Raw genomic sequence first — 19,827 nt, forward strand, 5'->3', positions numbered from 1 at the left:
TATAATACTCTTCATAGCACATGTCATAAGGGCCAGGCGGTATGGAAAAGATAAGACTACCGGAAAACACTGACCCCTTGCTATTACGGAAAACTTATACAAGAAGAAGACGACGGAATAAAGGAAGAAGAAAAAAATGAATTTGTATCTTCCTACAGTTGATCACAACGACAATGTACGGAAAAAGAAAATGGATATAATTTCTACATTGCGCGTGTGACCATTATAATGATATATATTATATATTCGTGTGTGTTATGAAAATAATTTATATAGATGTGATTTCAGTTATTCGCGTGTGTGCAAATTAGAATATTTTTCATTATATATGCGATTCCAAGAACGCGTGTGTGTGTGAACAGTAAAATTATTTGCGATTTCAATGTCTCGCTGGTATGAACACTTTAGTATATATGTATGAACTTTTCAACCAGTGTTTTAACACTTTAGTATATATGTATGAACTTTTCAACTAGTGTTTTAATCTTTTGCCATTTACATTTTTGTTGTTCATATAACTTTTAATCAGTGTATTGTTATTTTTCGTATGTTTGTTTATATTTTAATTAGGGTAGTTACCATCGACTCCATTTATATTTAATTTTGTAATGGTCTTAAAAAGTTATTTCATATAATTCACAACTTTATTCCCCAAAAAAGGGAAGGTATGTTACATAATCACAGATTATCTGAGGTTATAGACGCTTCCTACCAACTTGACACCTGTTCGCTATCGACAACCCTGGAGTTCTTGCCTTCTTGGTCTATGTGATTATGTAACGATTAGTTAACCTTACCTTGTTGGCATGTCTTATTTAAACTTTCTTTGATGATAAGCAAATGTTTAACCTGATATGATACATGATACATCAGCCAGATGTCTAATAAGATTCCTTTGTCTGGAAGGATTTATAAACCCAGAGAAGAAACGAATCGACAGTCGGGTCCGGCCAGGACACGAGAGCTGAGGCCGTGGGCGCCTCGGCTTGGCACGAGACGGAATGAGGGAGAGCGCCCGAGAGTTGGCACATTTATGTCAAGCTAGGACATGGCTCCCTCAACACAAGCTAATTACGGAGTCTTAAGTTTTGTATATAATATGTTAGAAGAAGAATAAAAGTATTATAAGATGTTAAACTAGTCTTGTCATCCAGAACTTGATTAAAGAACCAATACTGTCACATCCCGAAGAGCTACCAATTTGTCAGAATTTTCAAAGAAAAAATTGACAAATTTTATAGTGTAATATCAGTATCTTATCAAATAAAGCAACCGAACAGTTTTCCAATATGCGCGAATAAGCTTGTGCACGCCTTTGATCAAGGAGCTGTTATTGCTCTGCACGGACTATGCGTGAAACGGTTAGACGTGAAGTCTGAAATGGTTGGGTTGACATTTGAATGGTACAAATTTGAAGACACAAATAATAACTTGTCGGAAGATGAGAATAATTATATTTACGAGAATAAGTATATTTACATACGGCAAATTTGGCTTATTCGCTATATACACGTGGATATTTAAATTGGGGCCTACCTGTTCGATATTTATAAATGACGACATTGCATTTTGTGCGATAGATTAAGGTCAATATTTTTATTTTATTAAATGCAACTTTGTAAGTAGCGTGACTATATGGTACGCAGTATAAACGCCAAGTATAGTCGTAAGAATAGAAGACGTCTCGAAAAATGATTATGTGTCATATCTGGCGTATGTGCTTCTTTGATATGTTACATCATGGGACAATTCTGTAATTGCATAAAAGCGGCTATTATAAATTACAAGTTCTGGAATAAGGATCGTTGGATTGTATGCGATGTAAATTTAGTTAATTCAAATTGGGCGCTGACTGCTGGGTATTTATAAATGACAACATTACATTCGCCTTTCCGTATATGATAGATTAAGGTCCGTATTTTTATTTCATTAAATTCAACTTTATATATATGGTACGCAATACAAAAGACACATAAGAGAAACATAGATCATAGCGAGCACACACACCTGTCAAAAGACCTGTCTTTAATTATACAAAGACCTGCGTAAAACACACGGTCGAATGATAAATCGCATGGTAAAACAGTTTTACTTCCCAAATTTTGATTTAACACGTACGTGTCAGATAAAGCCTGTTGGTCCTTGATTATACTCCTTTTGATGCAGTTATTGCAACTAACGAGAACACATGCCAATTTAAATTATACACAACACTAGGGACCGGGTCCGACTATGTTTCGACATCACAAACTATGCTTTCATTTTCTGCTATATCCGCTGTTGTGAAATTTGACAACGGGAAACGCGTTTTGCAAGCACTTCTGGGAGAAATCTAGGTATCATATTTTCCAAATTTATGCTGCTATTTTGGCTATAAGACATACTACTGTACTACACAAGACACTCATGACAGGTCTGCTTAATATAATGCTAATACAATGTATTTCTATCCAAATAATACATTTTTAATCAAAGACCATTTCACCTTAAGGTGACAGACATTTGCACGTCAGCATAATATATTTTACTAATCATTGTGTATGTATGATTTTTCGCGTGCGCACTCTCAATTTTTTGAGGGGATTCCGCGTGAAAATTAGAGCTCTCAGGGGGGCCCCGCTTATACGGATGGACTTATTGTTTAATGGGGGCCTGGGAGGAGACCGTCCTCCTAAACTCCCTGCCAGCACGCCCCTGTGCTATATAAACGAATGATATTTCGACATCACAAACTATGCTTTCATTTTCTGCCATGTAAACGAAGACACGTAATTTTGTAGGAATATTACTGACATAAATTTGAATACCTTACGGGAAATAAATATGACAAATAGCGAGGTGCACATATTTTTTGTATTCAGAAAACATGCTATATAACATAAAAATATTTGTAGTTGAAGTCAATAAGAGGAAATGGAGGCTTATTGATGTTATTTCCTGCAGCTGATATACGACTTCTTGCGACCTAATTCTTGCCTCTATTAACCCCAACTAAAAATGTCTGACGGGCAAAATTATAGAATCCCTGATGTTCATGTACTATGACTATGTGACATTATATGATTTTTTGTACAATCAGGGGCCATAATTCATGAAGTTATGGTCAGATACATGCCAATTTCAAAAGGAACCAGGACTTTTGGGAGATAGACCTATATTTCAAGTTTCGTTAAAATCAGATAAAAATTGTGACCTGTAGAGTGTCCACAAACAAAATGTACACGGATAAACGAACGGACGGATGGACAGATGCGAAGACAATATATGTCCACATGAAAAGTAGGCATATAAAAAACTTAGTTGTGCATCAGTATTTTTTTATGATTTATTAATGCCCCACACCCCCTTTATTTATATAATATTTTCTCCGATTATAATAGCTTTAAGTGATTTCTACGTATTGAGTCAAAATAACCAATCTTTGCTCTGAAAAAGGAGGCCAACAGTTATAAATGGGATTTAGACAAAAGGGAAGCATATTTATGCGTATATATTTATTTTTGGTATATACGGACACATATTTAATAAGCCATGACTTAAAATACATGTAATAAATAATGTTCATACTGTATTAACAGACCTTTAACAAATAAATCATGCTATAACATTATTCTAAACCCGTATCCATAAATAACAATTTATTTTTCGTCTGTTTTTCATCAAGTAATTAGATTTCGAAGTGCTCACAATTAAGCAGAATTAACAGTAAAACAAAATCACAAATTACTTCAGCTTATTATGAAAATTGTTTCAAATAAAGCGAATGAATTAACAAAAGAAATTTAAGTTGTTTTAGAGAGAAAGGCGCCCTAGAGTGGACACCAAAGTGATTTCCAAAGGTGACTACATGCTTTTATAAATAGAACAAGCTAGTCAAGGTTGGGACACATAGCCATGCCCAGTACGTGCTCTCGACTGACAATAGTCAAATATTTTCATGTGGGCATATAAAAAAAAAGGTTGCGGTGTGTGTGCACCCCTCTGTATCCACCTCTGATATTAGGATCAGCATGTTGTAGATAATATCGTAAACAGTGTAAATCCTGAGAAACGTTTTTATATGCCCACATGGATTCTAAAGACAAAAGTTATCATCCGATCTGAACCAAATTTATATGCATCACATATACTGAGCGCCATGGAAAACGCATCACTTAGTTTTTCGTATAACAAAATGATCCTGTAAACATATCTTATTTATTTTGCTTCTTATTGTGAACAATATTCAAATGGGAACACATCAATAACAACACATTTGTACACTTATGGATGTTTAATCTTTAATCAAGGGTACAAAGTCAGAGGGGTCAAAACCAAAAGTACGACACAGATGTCAGTAGCGCGTGTGTCCTCCACGGGCCATCATCACGGTAGGCTACAGCATTAACGCGACCCCTGCAAATGTGTAGGGCGGTCCGGTGATGAAATGTGAAGCCTCCCCACACCATTACACTTCCCCCATCCCATCGTTTCGTTTCGAAGACGCAGCAGTCTGCAAGACGTTCCCCAAGACGTCTCCACACACGTTTACGGCCATCAGCGTGATAAAGATAAAAGCGACTCTCATCACTGAAGAGCACACTTTGCCAGTCTACTCTTCTCCATGTCTGGTGTCCTTGAGCCCATATCAAATGCTGCTGACGGTGATGATTCCTGAAGATAGCTCCAACATAAGGTCGTCGTGCATGGAGTCCTACTTCTCTTAGACGCATCTTACGGTGTTGGCACTTACTGGTCCTTGTCTTCCGACGACTGCTGCACCTGTTCGAGTCGCTGGGCGGAATCTGTCACGCAGGTGAGTGACTCAGATGTAGCGGTCTTGAGCCTGGGTTGTAACGCGTTGTGGACCAGGACGTTGACGGTCACGTGTTGATCCAGTAACTCGAACACGTTCCACCAACCTTACAATAGTGGACTGATGACAGTTGAAGTGTCTGGCAATAGCACGTGTAGACATGCCAGCCCGGGACATTCCCATGGCTTCATTCCGTTGATTTTCAGTACGTCTCGGCATCTCTAGCTCGATTCCTTCACACGTCCAACAACAAATTGACGTTTCACAGTTCATGTACTGCACATTAAGTGGAAAACATGCTTTTAAAGGGCTCACACACAATGCTGCACGTGAATATTGGGTTTTTGATGTGCATCTCGTGCAATTTTTTTTCGTGCACACGGGCCGATATTTTTTGCATTTGGGAGCATTGTGTGAAACAATAGTTCATAGTATTGCATAATATTATACATACAAAACCACCTAGTAATAAAATATTTGGGAAAAAAAAGTGATGCGTTTTCCATGGCGCTCAGTATATATTAGTAAAATGAAGAAGCCTATTGAATTTCAGTAAATTCCATTAATTACATCTAGATTTATGGCCCTTGTTTCACATTGTCGCACCTTGTGAATGCTTTAACAACAAAATTCATCATTCAATGTGTGAAATTGATATGCATCATTTAGATTAGTAAAACGAGAAGCCTATCGAATTTAACAATTTCTGTTTATAACTTCTACAGTTATGGCCCTTGTTTAACCCTGTTGAATCTTATGAATGCTCGAATGACGAGTTATCATCAGACCTGTATGAAAATTTATATGCATCATTTAAATTAGTGAAACGAAGGAGCCGGTTGAATTTCAGCATTTTGTATTAATGACTTCTAGGGTTATGGACCCTGTTTCACCTTGCCAATAAAAAAGGGGGGATGGGCCTCCGTATTTGAATACCTTTAATAACCTTGTGAACCCTCAAACGATGAAAATTATAATCTGATCTCTATGAAATTGTCTTGTAAATTACTTACAAAAGAATAAATATGCGGCAACCCTTGTCGACCGCTGGGACAATTTAGTTGCTGTGGGCGTATGTTTTGTTGCCTGTAGTGCTCAAAGGTATATTTAAAAAAAAAAAAAAATTGCCAATAAAAAGAGGGGCGAGGGGGATGCTCCTCTGTATCCACTCCTGATATAAGAATACCTTTAATAAAGGATCAGCATGTTGCAGAAACCAACCAGCTACCGCATGACCAGCTTCATGATAAGCTACTGTTTTCTTCTCTTCCGGTTGTAAAACTTGCGTCTTTTTTTCCAATCCTTTAATATAACAACAGCTTCAATCAGCAAAAGGTTAAGAGTACTTGAGTGATGAATATTTTGCTCAGTAAAAACATAAATGCCTAAAAATTAAAACCTACACTGGCATCCAGTCTATATAAAAAATTTCTTGATATTTCTGTCTTTTGTTTTTACAGACAGACTGAATTAGCTGAAACTGATAACTTTGAGAGCAGATATTCAGAGTGAGAAGATAGGTCACATATTTTTACTTTTTTCGGTAATGAAACATTTATAATACATTAAAATCTGATTAAGAGTAACAACTCATTAAGTAATTATCAGAAAACCATTAGAATTTGTTTGGTTTTTATAAAGTTTTGCCCCATGCTAACATTTAGTATAGGAAACTTTTAACATCATAGATTTAGCTGTTCAGGTCATAAAAATTCATTGAAAATCAATATACTTGTTCGTCTCAAGACCTTAAACTCTGTGTATGAATCTGAAGTCAATCGAATGATAACTTTAGCTTCTAGAGAGTCACAAGATTTTTCAAAATGATCAAGGGCCATAACTTTGGCAGTAATTATCGGAAATCGTTGAAAATCAATATGGTTCTGCGTCTCATGACCTCAAATACTCTGTATCAATTTAAAGTCAATCGGATATTAACTTTGACCTCTAGACACTGAGAAGTAGCAAGAGTGAGATTTGTACGTTTAGGGCATAGATATCTCCCGATTTGGTAAATTTCTATGAATATCGGTAAAATTCTAATTATCGCAACAAGTCTAATACGAAGAGGCTAAAATCTGTAGGTACGGTGTGTTAATTAACAGGGGTGAGAAATTGACTGAGTGGTGATATAATTATCGCTAGGGGTGAAAATCTTGGCGACTGTGTGTTTTCTGTACCGGTGTGTTAATTAACTAACGGGTTAAAAACGACTGACACGGTGTGTATTCTTTGTTTGGTGAGTTTTCTCGAAAGCGTGTTATAACTGCACCAAAGGTGTTTTATCAAGGACCAACAGGCTTTATCTGACGCGTAGGTGTTAAATCCAATTTACCGTGCGATTTCTTGCTTCCGTGTGTTTTAAGCAGATCGGTCTTTGTTAAGTGTAGGTCTTTATACATGGATTTATACATGCTGTAGTTACATTTGTTCGTTCTTATACGTATTTCATTTCTTGGTGAATACTACGTGTTTTATACTTCGTACCATAGTCGAGCTGCAATTATTTATATATTTGTCTTTTTTGTGGGTTTAATTTGTTTATATATTATCGTGCGTACCACTGAAGTATAAATGCATGTTATTTACCGATATCCGGACCAACCTCCATTGATATCAGACTAACGAATCTGTTTCGAAAACCAAGTTTATACATATAAAATCGAGCAATTGATGAAAAACTATTGGTTTCGTCATGTCTATATTTACTACACGTGGGCGTTTTAATGCATAAATGTATTGTTTCTTACCTGGGTTGTAAAAAGGACTATCCAAGAAAAATTTAATTTCCACATATATATCAAATGATAATTCACATATCAAATAACACTAATGCAAATAGGGACATGCGCCGGCGGTGATATTGTCCATTGACCTTCGACTTAATATGGAAATAGAGCCTTTACAAGAACAGCTAAATTTAAACACTTGTTAATATTTCTATTGTTTACGATTGTATGAAATAGCTTTATTATTTTTCTCCCGGTACTAATAAACTACGGGTCGAGTGGATCCAATTTTTATTATGTGATTTATCAACGTGATGACAGATCGAGAGCACGGGCTCCATGTGTCTATTTATAAAAGCATGCAATCACCTTTGGGAATCAGCTTCCAGTCTAAAACGACTTTAAAATCTCTTTTGTTATTTCGGCCGCTTTATTTGAAAAGATTTTCATAATATGCCGTAGTAATTTGTCATTTTGTTTTTATTGTTAATTCTGTTTAATTGTGAACATTTCGAAATCTAAATATTTAATATTTATTCTTGGGTACGGGTTTAGAATAGTGTTATAGCATGATTTATTTGTTAAAGATCTGTTAATTCTGAAACAACAATTTATTGCTGTAGTAATCAATTTCAACATTTTCACTATACATGTATTGTAAAGTCATAGTTTTAAACTAAAATAGCTTCATTTACAATATTTCCGGCCATATATTATGCTAAATTGAGTCCCACGTCATAAAAGTCTTCAACTTTTAGAACCGTCCATAGCACACATTATGTCCAGAATTTGACGTTTTAACAGCTTAATTAATAAATTTGATAAAGAAAACTATTTCAGAACAACAATAATTTCTTATGTACCTTTGATGTAATTAATTGTTCTTTTGACAAATTACAGTTTTGAAATAGGATACACAACACATCTATATTAATTTGCAGGGTCATATTTTGAATTTTAATAAACCAAGGTTCATTCAAGAAAATTATTGTTGTGTTCTGATAAATTAAGTGTACCTGGGCCCTGTTTCTCGAAATCTTAACTAAGATAAAACACATTCACTAAAATTGTTGAGCTGGGGCAATAATTAATTTATTACCCCTAATAAAGTCTGGCAATTAACAGTTGTTATATAACATCTAGGTCAACAGTGATCCAAGTTGGTGTTCAGCGAAGCGTACTTCCTGCTCTGATGGCAGTTTGTGTTGTAATATTATGTGACTTGGAAATACGTTTAATAATTTAATAAATTCAAGAAGAAGAAGAAGAACAACCAAAGGCATCAAATTTTCGCATACATGTATTTTCAATACGACAATTTTTTTGTTTTGAAATATACTGTAGAAAAATAAATTAGTCCTCTAACTTAAGTACCACATGATAATAATGTAATAGTTAGTATTTCATTGTATTTAAATCTTATAATCCCTCTTGTTGTTTTCAAGTACCGTGAATGTATCGGAATCGAAATCCCAGATAGGATATAAATTTTGATATTATATGTAAGATATGCTTACAATTATACTCAGTTTTGATATTATTTGTAAGATATGCTTACAATTATACCCATACTCATCGATCACTTTAGAGAATTTTGGCGCTGGTAAATGTAGCAAATGGTGGACCACCTTATTCTCACTCGATAATCATCGCTATTTGATTCATTCTTGCATTTCCCATCAATGGTGATAGTACAATTTGAAATAATAATATCCGATTAGTCATGTTTGTATATTTTACAAGCCGTATGAAGCCACGGTTTAACTATCAAAATAATTCATTCTCTAAATAATTCATTCTCTTCGAAAAGAATTGACGGCCTTTTTGAATATTTCCTTCTAGCTCACTCTTAAATTCCACTTGTCGACCATGTTTCTTTTTGAATCGCCCTAATATTACACAAAATATCATTATGGGAGCAGAGCTGATACGCATAGAAGCGAATGCTTCGGCCCATATCAACTGCCAATTAAAGAAAAAATAAATAAAGCAGATAATTTATACGTTAAAATTTAATTAAAACGTTTAATATATGAAGGCATATGCATATCAATAATGTAATAATAAATAATGGTATTGCTTGTACCTTTGTCTTGTCTATTTTACTTGTGTGTTTGAACATTTCTCTGATTATAATATAATCGCTTGGGCTGTTTTGTTTTTTTTTCATTTGAGATACTAACCGAAATTTCTTATGAGAAACAAAATAAATTGTATACATGTTGATAAAATATCAAGCTTTATTCAAATGAGATGATAGAGAAGTAAAACATACATTTATGTCGTTGCAATAAGACCAACACTGAACAGACCACAGTATGTCATTCTTGAATTAAGTGTAACAGGTAAAAAGAGTCACACTCCATCCAACTACTTCAGGAAATCCATTAACAGTGTCGCCTTTCGGTCTGAGATCAAAGGGGGTCTGAGATCAAAGGGCAATATTTCGTGTGAAAAGCGTGCTCTCCTGATAGTATAAATTCTATAATAAGGATGAGACTGAATCCACTATTAAGTGATGTGTTTAAATTTAGCCGTTCTCGTAAAACCCATATTTCCATAGGTCGCGATCGTCATAGGTCGGAATTGTGTATGCAAAGACAAGCTTGTTACGCAAAGTGTGATGGAATCAGAGCATACCAGAAGATCGGAAATTATCGGAAATCGCTGAAAATCAATAGGCTTCTTCGTCTCATGACCTTAAACACTGTGTATAAATTTAAAGTCAATCGGATATTAACTTTAGCCTCTAGAGAGTCCACAAACAATTGTGGACGCCGGACGGATGGACGAATGGACGGGGGTGACAATAATATATGACCACATTTCAATGTAGGCATATAAAAAAGGGTATTTGGGACAGTCCTTTAATAAGTGAAGATCTTCAGTCTCAACCAGACAGTAACAAAGCCTTCATTAGCACATTATAAGTCCATTGATCCAACGAGTGTTATTTCTTTTGAAATGAAATGAAATGTGGTTTAATGTCCTTCTTTTTTGCCCCAAAGGGATAAAACCCTCAAGGAGAAAACCCACAAGGTTGCAAAGGCGACCCTACTTCTTGTCACATACAACCAGGGAAACGAAACCATGCCAGTTGACTCAATTACAGACCTTATGCAACGTGAACGCGCTAATCATTCTGCAATCCAACCCCTCAATTTTGCCCGGACAGTAGAGCCATGAACTACTCTTATTCCAACTGCCTGGGGTTCTTTTATGTGTACGCCAATGTGTTCATGTGACCTCAGTTTTCCGTCCCATCTGAACAACTCTACAACTTAAGAATGTGTTTGCGAAAGAACCATGCAGGGACCGGCACATGGTGGGTGACTGATTTTCACCATTTTTTTTTATGTATGATGGGTAACCCCTCCAAACCTCACTGCTACAATTTTAGATCAATCGAACCATTTTTAGAACGTAGAAAATAATTTGAAATTTTAAGACCGAAAAAAGTAAAAAAATCATCATTTTCAGGCCACTTTTCAATTATTTCGTACAACTAAACTACGGCGAGAAGATTAATGAAACTTTATAGCGTAGCAGATATGGTTAGTGAGTATATACATTCTGAAAGTTTGATGGATTTTCATGGAGCGGTTTTTCATATAGGGACTTATTGCTGCAAGGTACCAAAATAGCTCAATTTAGGTATGTCATTTTATTCTATCTATATCTCACCCACTGCGGGTTTAAGTATTTTTTTGTATTTGCTGACTGAAAAGGCAATGATCTATAGTATTAAGATCAAGAAAAAAATTGGGTGGCAGTAAATAATTTCCATTTTTGTACAAAAATAACAATTTTCAACAAAAATGATGAAAAATAAACCGCTTTATTTACACACTGAAAAGTTTAACATGGCACTTGAAACCAAATTAACGTGGTTTCCAGGTCCATTAAGAGCAAGCCATAATAAAAATAGAAATAAAAAAATAAATATAAACGCAGATTATATACTTTCATCTATCTATCTATCTATCCAATAAGTATCTAATCACGAAAACTGAGCTCACAATTACACCGTTAAAATTTTCAAAAGATGAAGTTTGAAAAGCTTAATTTACTGTAAATGCCAAAAGAGCTGTTCTTGGTAGACACAATGAATCTCTCTAGACTATTTTTCCACACTTTATTAACCCTTTCAATGCTAGACGTAAATCCACTGCCTGTGCTAGACCCTTTTTTGAGGAAAAAAGGGGGGTTGGAACTGAATGCCAAACAGTACTTATGGAAGCTTTTATGGGCATGGGCATGAGGTTGGGCTAAGAGAAAAAAATAGAATTTTGGAAATTTGCATAATAATGTAGTCACGTGATGTCATGGCGAACATTTTGGATTTCTCATTTCTCACTAAAGCTAACACGAAAACGAATTTTTCTCCATAAAATACTTATGAGATATTGTTTTTTTCACTGGATTTTGATAAATAGCAGCCATGAGCAATGCCACCACGAACACCCGCATCACGTCTACCGCTGCCATGACCACGTGCGGATTGCAATACCTTGTTTTTACTTTCACTCTCATCCCCAAGTCCAATATCATTATCAATATAGTCAGTCAATAGATCTACACGTTCGGGTCTCAGGAATTGCCTACGTCTTTTACGATCCAGCAGGCCAGCATTATTATCAACATCAGAATTATTGTCAGAATCTACTGCAGACACAGGGCTATCGTGTTCACATTGGGCTTGTTCATCATTTTTGAACAGCAAATCGTAAAGATAGGTTGCCAGGCAACTAAACATACGCCCACAGCAGCTAAATCGTCCGAGCGGTGGACAGGAGTTGTCGTATATTTGTTCTTTTGTAGGTAATTAGGGGGCATTTAATAGACAATTTCATACAGATGACATTATAATTTTTGTCGTTTGAGGGTTCATAAGGTTCTAAAAACTAAAACAAGGGCTGTAACTCAGGAAGTAATCTATAGAAATTGTTGAAATTCGACAGACTTTTTCGTTTTACTAATACAAATAATACATATCAATTTCATACAGATCGGATGATAACTTTTGTCGTTCGAACGTTCAGAACTTTCAGCAAAGTAAAACAAGGGCCATAACTCTAGAAGTAATTGACAGAAATTGCTGACATTCAACAGGCTTCTTCATTTCACTAATTTAAATGATGCATATGAATTTCATACAGATTGGGTGAAAACTTTTGTCGTTCAAGCGTTCACAAGATTCAACAATGTGAAACAAGGGCCATAACTCTAGATGTAATTAACGGAAATTTTCTGAACCTCAATAGGCTTGTTCGTTTTCCTAATTTAAATGATACCTATAAATTTCATACAGATCGGATAATAACTTTTGTCGTTAAAGCATTCACAAGGTACAACAAAGTGAAAAACGGTGTAATTAACGGAAATTGTTGAAATTCAATAGGCATCTTCGTTGCACTAATTTAAATGATGCAATCAAATTAAAACAGATCGGATGATAACTGTTGTCATTAGAGCGTTCAAAAGATTCAAGAAAATGAAACAAGGGCCATAACTCTAGATGTAATTAACGGAAATTGCTGAAATTTAATAAGCTTCTTTGCTTTACTAATCTAAATGATGCATATAAATTTCATACAGATCGGATAATAACGTTTGTCGTTAGAGCATTCACAAGGTACAACAAAGTGAAACAAGGGCCATAACTCACGGCTTAATTAACGGAAATTGCTCAAATTAAGCCGTGAGTTATCGCCGTTGTTTCACTTTGTTGTACCTTGTGAAATTAACGGAAGTTATTGAATTTAAATAGGCTTCTTCATCTCACTAATGCAAACAACATATATCAATTTCAAAACAATCAGATGATAAATGTAGTCTGTAGAGTGTTCACAAGAAATTGTGGACGACGGACGGACGGATGGACCGATGGACGGACAGACGGGGGCGACGGCAATATACGACCACATTTCCATGTGGGCGTATAAAAACTAAATAGTGTACTAGTCATATACATCTGTCTATACTTGACAAACGAATTGAGCGATATTTCAAAAAGACAAAAAACAAATTGTATGTGAGCGTAAGGTCACTATTTTAGCATACTCCCCGCAGTGTTTCGTTTGATTAGACCTAATCCCACTCAACACGGCCGTAATGAAAGCAAATTTCTGTTCCAAATTATGATTGATCAATAGTCCGATTAACAACCAATACCTAACTGCGTAACAATATCATTCTGGTTTAAACAGAGTTTCAAATATATTAACATAACGTTACGTCATGATTTACAAAATTTATTACGTCCAATTAACCAGTGCATAGCAGAATATTGCAGAAAAACTAATTGCGTGACAAACAAGGCTATCAACATGGCTACAATGTAAACAATACTGTTTGGAGATGAACAATACTTTCACCGTTTTAAATACCTTAAATCACTGTCCAAAGTTTTAGGAAAACCCCAGATTAAACCAAAGACTTTAATTGAACGGGTAGAATAGACACCCTCCCTCAAAAACGTAAGTATCAGAAGTCAATCCAGCAATGGTCAGAGCGGCATTTCTCTGGCTATTGCTTCAGGAATACGCTATTATAGTTTAACAAACCAAGCATCAAATTGAAGCTTACATTCGGAAGAACATTTCTATGGGACAAATTGTGATTATATGAAATAGATTTTATTTCAGACCAGTTTACATAACGATCTATGCAGGAATTTTGGCACTATTATTGGCACCATGAAAAACATTCCTGTATTTTTATTGAGAACTAGCATAGCTATTTGCATGCCAAAAATTATTTAATTCGGATCAGGCAAGACTGAGAATTTTTTAGATTTAGGACGAAATTTGATCATTTTTAAGCTGATTTTTAAATTCAATATCTTTAAACACGAGATATGTGTGCCCAAACTATGACTTGAATCACAGCTTTGTATGTCTATTTAAAGATCATACCAAATTTATATGGAACAGAGTTTGAAAAATAAAATTAAAGTAATTGCAAAGTTACCATAGGTTAGACATGGCAAAGCCCTTAAGGCTTCAGCATTTTCTGATACTGGCCGTAGTAGAAAAACCTTAACTTCGATCCACTGATGAACTGTATCTTATTATGAAGACAGTAATTTATTCAGAAATATTACTGTCATAAACTTGAAGCTGTATTAACAAGCCAACAGTGAGGCTGTTGTCCCCCGCCGAAATCCCCAAATAAATAGATGACACATATTAATTAATAGCACATCTATTTTTTTCAAAAGTATCGAGCAATCAAACTGATGATCAACTATACACTAAGTTTCATCACTCTCTATCAGATAGAATCAAAGTTATCTTGTCCCAAAGCATCGACCAAGGAAATTGCTTATCTTTAGCTCGATATTTTTATCATTGAACTCAGTCAAGGCGAACATCTACATCAAGTTTAAACATTCTACCTCAATTAGAAGCAGAGTTGTTATGTTCCAAAGTCTTGACCAATCAGAATGCTTATTGCTCCTCAGCCTAAGCAGACAATTCTCATCATCAAACTTAGTCAAGGTATTGATGTAATGAAACTATTCACCAAGTTTCATCACTCTCACTTAATTAGAATTAAAGTTTTTGTGTCCCAAAGAATCAACCAATCAAATTGCTTATCTCTACTTACCATAAGCAGAAAATGCTCATCTTTGCACTCTATCAAGGCATTGACCACATAAACATCTACACCAAGTTTGAACATTCTAGCTCAATTAGAGAGAGAGAGAGAGAGAAATGGGGTTTAACATATGGTTTAATTTTATTTCAATAATTCGAATGCGCGTAGGGGTCTTTAGCAGTGGGAGGAAACCGGAGGACCCAGAGAAAACCCATGAGGTTGGACAGGCGACCCTACTCATTGTCACGTACAACCGGGGATTCGAAGCTCAATTAGAAGGAAAGTTAATGTGTTCCAAAGTCTCGGCCAATCAAATTGCTAATCGCTCTGCTTCCTCTCGAGCAGAAAATGCTCAATATCGAACTTAGTCAAGGTATTGATGTAATGAAACTATACACCAAGTTTCATCACTCTCACTTAATTGGAACTAAAGTTATCGTGTCACAAAGCATCAACCAATCAAATTACTTATCTCTACTGACCCTAAGCAGAACATGCTCATCTTCACACTCCATCAAGGCATTGACCTAATAAACACCTACACCAAGTTTGAACATTTTAGCTCAATTAGAAGGAGATTTATTGTGTTCCAAAATCTTGGCCAATCAAATTGCTTATCGCTCTGCTTACCCTGAGCAGAAAATGTTCATTATCGAACTTAGTCAAGGTATTGATGTAATGAAATTATACACCAAGTTTCATCACTTTCACTTAATTAGAACTAAAGTTATTGTGTCCCAAAGCATCAATCAATCAAATTGCTTACTCTAAGCAGAAAATGCTCATCTTCGAACTCCCATCAAGGTATTGACCTAATAAACACCTACACCAAGTTTGAACATTCTAGGTCAATTAGAAGGACAGTTATTGTGTCCCAAAAAGTGTGACGGACAGACAGACGGACCGACGGACAAACCCATTTTAATAGTCCCCTGCTTTCTTCGAAAGGCGGGGGACAAATATGGAAAATTTTCACAAAGGAGCATCAATTTACTGATATTTTTTGTGGTAATCATATATATTAGCCTATTCAGAATACAACATTCTACATAACAAATTATTAAGAATTATTTATGTTGAAGTCTGGTTATATTCAAGGGAATGGGAGCTTATAATAACCCTATTTCCTACCAGACTGGTTCGTTTCAAAATGGATTAAGAACTAGAAATGACTATGTAAAGTTTATTGAAACCATACCATTCTTTCTGGCAAGGCTTTCCTGAACTCATCACTGCTACATCGTTGTTAGAGTTATAAGAATTGTTTAGATACAGATCGAGAATTCTAATCGGACTGATGAATCACCCATTGACAAAAGAAAAATGGCCCCCATAACATCACATAGCTGGTAGATATTTTACATTAGCTCCTTTCCCGTGGTGAATGCAGGTATACTGTATTTCTTGATTTGCGCAAGAGCGGAGAAGGCACACTAACCGCTATAGTTGGTGACCGATAGATAAACAAATCCTGAGAGAAGTAACTGCATCCCCCAATGTATACTGAGTATGCAATGGGGAAATGCTCATATCGTTATGCACCCACCATAGCGACCTATAAGGAATTTCCAAAGAAAGATACCAGCGCGCATCGCATGTGTACCAAATAAGGTCAATATTCGCATTTTGTGAAATGAAATAGGGCTAAATGTCTCTGGATACTTTTCATAGACTTGATGCCCTTTCACTTGACTCGGGGGTGGGGGGTGGGTACTTGCATTGAAGTCAAAGGAGCCTTTTTGAAAGTCTCAAGGGCCATTCAAACGACAGTTCAAGGGGGCCATATCAAGTATTCTCACCACATAACGCGTTTTTTTCAACCTACCAGCAACTACTCTCTCTATAGCTTGTTCAAAATGTACATGACCTATGGATGTATTCAGATCTCTAGCAGCAATCAAGGCAGCTTCATTACATACATTTGCAATATCAGCACCTAAAAATATAGAGAATTAAAAGTAAACAAATATTAAATTAGTATGTTCTTTCACTATATTTTACAATACAAATGAAATGAAATGAAATGGGGTTTAACGTCCTACTGTTCTGCTCCTAAACTGGGCTAATGAAGACGGGCATATGCCATACAGTGTGCTATGAAGGAAATTTTGCCCGGGCAGCGGCACTATCACCTACTCTTATATCGAATTCCAACTGCCAAGTGATCTTTTATGTGCATTCCAATGTATACACGGGACCTCTGTCTTTTCGTATAATCCGAAGGACTAGACAGCTGTCCTTGTCAGGCCCTCCGTCCTGCATCACTGACAAGGGGGAACCACGCCGGAAAATCTGGATGCACTTTCTCGGCCAATGCAGGGATCGAACACCCGACATCCAGGCTAGCGAGCCAGCATCTTACCCACTTAGCCACGTGATCCCCTTTTTACAATACACATACATGGGAAGATAAGTAAGGTGTGATCTGTACATTTGCCAAATATAAATATAGCTCTATAGGTTGATCTGACGAACATGGTCTATTTCTTAGAAATAACTGAACACAGATATTTTCTTTGAAAAATCTCTTGGTAAGGTGAGTTAATTAAACAGGAGGGATGAGATATTGACTGAAAGGTGAATGTGTTTTTCTGTATATTTTGCAAGAGATAGATGGTAAACAGGGGAAATCTACATGTCTTATCACTGTAACATTGGTACCGTTTAATCTACGTAAATAGCGTTAATTTCTACTCTGTGTCGAATTATTCATAAATATTGTTGAATTTCGGCGAATAGTGCTCAATTTGTACTTCTATCGAATTTCAATCTCACTGTTTAATTTTGATTACCAAGCTTCTAATTAATTAGTGTTTAGTTTCTTGACACGTGTTGAATTATAATCGTCCCGTCTAATTAGCATGACTGTTCAATAATTAGTTGGACTGTTCAATTTCCCGAGCCATGATTAAAATCAGTCAAGGTGTCCAATTACGCAAGGTGTTCAATTTTGTTGTCAAACATCTAATTTCACGTGCAATGTTCAGATATTATAATGTGTTTAGTTGTTGTTCATCGTTCAGTTTTGCCGCCGAATGTCTATTTTGCCGCCGAATGTTGGAATACTGTAATAAGTGTTAGTTTTGGTACTGACCTGTTGCGATATGATGAAATATTATTTTTCAGGATTCATACAACGGCAGGTATCAGTACAAACGTTGCGAAGGTTTGACGAAACACGATTATCGTTGCGTTTTTTGTTGAAAATTGCCACGATAACGCCACGATAAATAATTTGGTGTAGCAGTCGCTATCGTGTGACACAACAGGCCTCGGTGTAATTTTACAGGCAAAATTAATGGTATTTATTTGGCATAAACAATCGATATCAAAACGATATACTGCCACGATGTTATGAATGTTGAATATTTTCATTAATAATATGGATGCGTTAGTCCACGTTGTAGAGTGAGAACACGCGTGCTCACATATTCTGTATGATATATATAATGCTGTTATATTTCCAACCAGTCATGTAAAGCTGCATGTCTAGAACATTTTAAAGGACACGCATGCATAAGACTATATACATGTATTACACAGTTTAGATATTTATGCTGTGTTCAAATTGTTTTGCATATTTACTGTATTAAGAGTGTATAGTTAAGAATTACTCTTAAATTACGGCAAAGATAAACTTTTAAATTGCAAACTATAAAGGTATGTTGGTTATCGGTCTTGCAAATAGAAATAAGACATAAATAGAACTTGCAACGGGATTCGAAAGCGCTTTCAAGTCAGACGTAAGCTCGTACTTACCGTAAAAATGAACTGAACGCAACACAAGTCTGCGGTGTAAGAGAATATTAGTTAATTATAACCGCTATCAAATCCACACAAAAATCCAAGGCACTCGTTTTATTTTAGAAAAGAATAACTGTATTTCGACCGAAGAGCTTATTCCACATTAATGATGAACTGTCAACTTGTTATGTAGTTATTCACGTGCAGATTGGTTTGAATAACAGAAATGTCCCGTGTATAAAAGATCAAAGAATAAAATTGCACATAGCCACTTTGTTTATCTAAAAGGGGCTCTGGCGCACTTTAAGGAATTATTTTTGACCCAATATTAACCATCGCCAATTTTTTTTAAATCATGGGATAAAGTCAATCAACAAACAATACGGGTCAACTTTATTACAAAAACATTAGTGAACTTATCATTTTGTCTAAAATCATAACGCTAATCAACAAACAATACTATTCTTCTTTATTACAAAAACATCGGTGAACTAATCTCTGTCGTGATGGCGAGTCAAGCTAGTTGATTAATAGGTAAATAAAATAATATAAACAACCAATGAGTAAAACTGATTTATTCCAATCAATTTATATACGAGTCAAGTATTACCTTAACCGTGTACGAGTTTGCTTCTGAACGGGTTAACGGACACCAGTACAACTTGTAAATTCCAAATACAAACTGCTTACCGTATTCATGCCATATACACTAATATCCTAATTAAAAAAAAAGTTCTGTTTCCAATAATTATCACAGACACAAATATTAATTTTGATTGCTTTATCCATCAACACACAGAGTGACAGAGTAAACACATCTAACAACCAGATCTTATGAATTCGGGCCTCTTCAATAGTTATAAAGCACATCAAAGAGTGTAGAATAAATTGCCTTTATTAGTTGTTAAAGGGGCGTGGGGCTATTTAAGGAATGAAGTTTGTGCACAATACAATGAA

At 35.5% G+C, this 19,827-nt stretch overlaps 1 protein-coding gene across 1 annotated transcript in view; it reads right to left on the minus strand.

Annotated features, from left to right (window-relative positions):
- Positions 1-19,827, minus strand: part of LOC130012155 (AFG3-like protein 2) — a 291,436-nt gene that overhangs the window by 172,503 nt on the left and 99,106 nt on the right. Inside the window, exons 7-8 of the mRNA XM_056099481.1 lie at positions 16,952-17,062; positions 5,982-6,097 (exon numbers count right to left, since the gene is read on the minus strand). Of these exons, the coding sequence (XP_055955456.1) occupies positions 5,982-6,097; positions 16,952-17,062 (227 nt within the window). The remainder of the gene's footprint in view (positions 1-5,981; positions 6,098-16,951; positions 17,063-19,827) is intronic.

This window comes from Patella vulgata, chromosome 3 (genome assembly GCF_932274485.2).
Source record: "Patella vulgata chromosome 3, xgPatVulg1.2, whole genome shotgun sequence".
Lineage (NCBI taxonomy): Eukaryota > Metazoa > Mollusca > Gastropoda > Patellidae > Patella > Patella vulgata.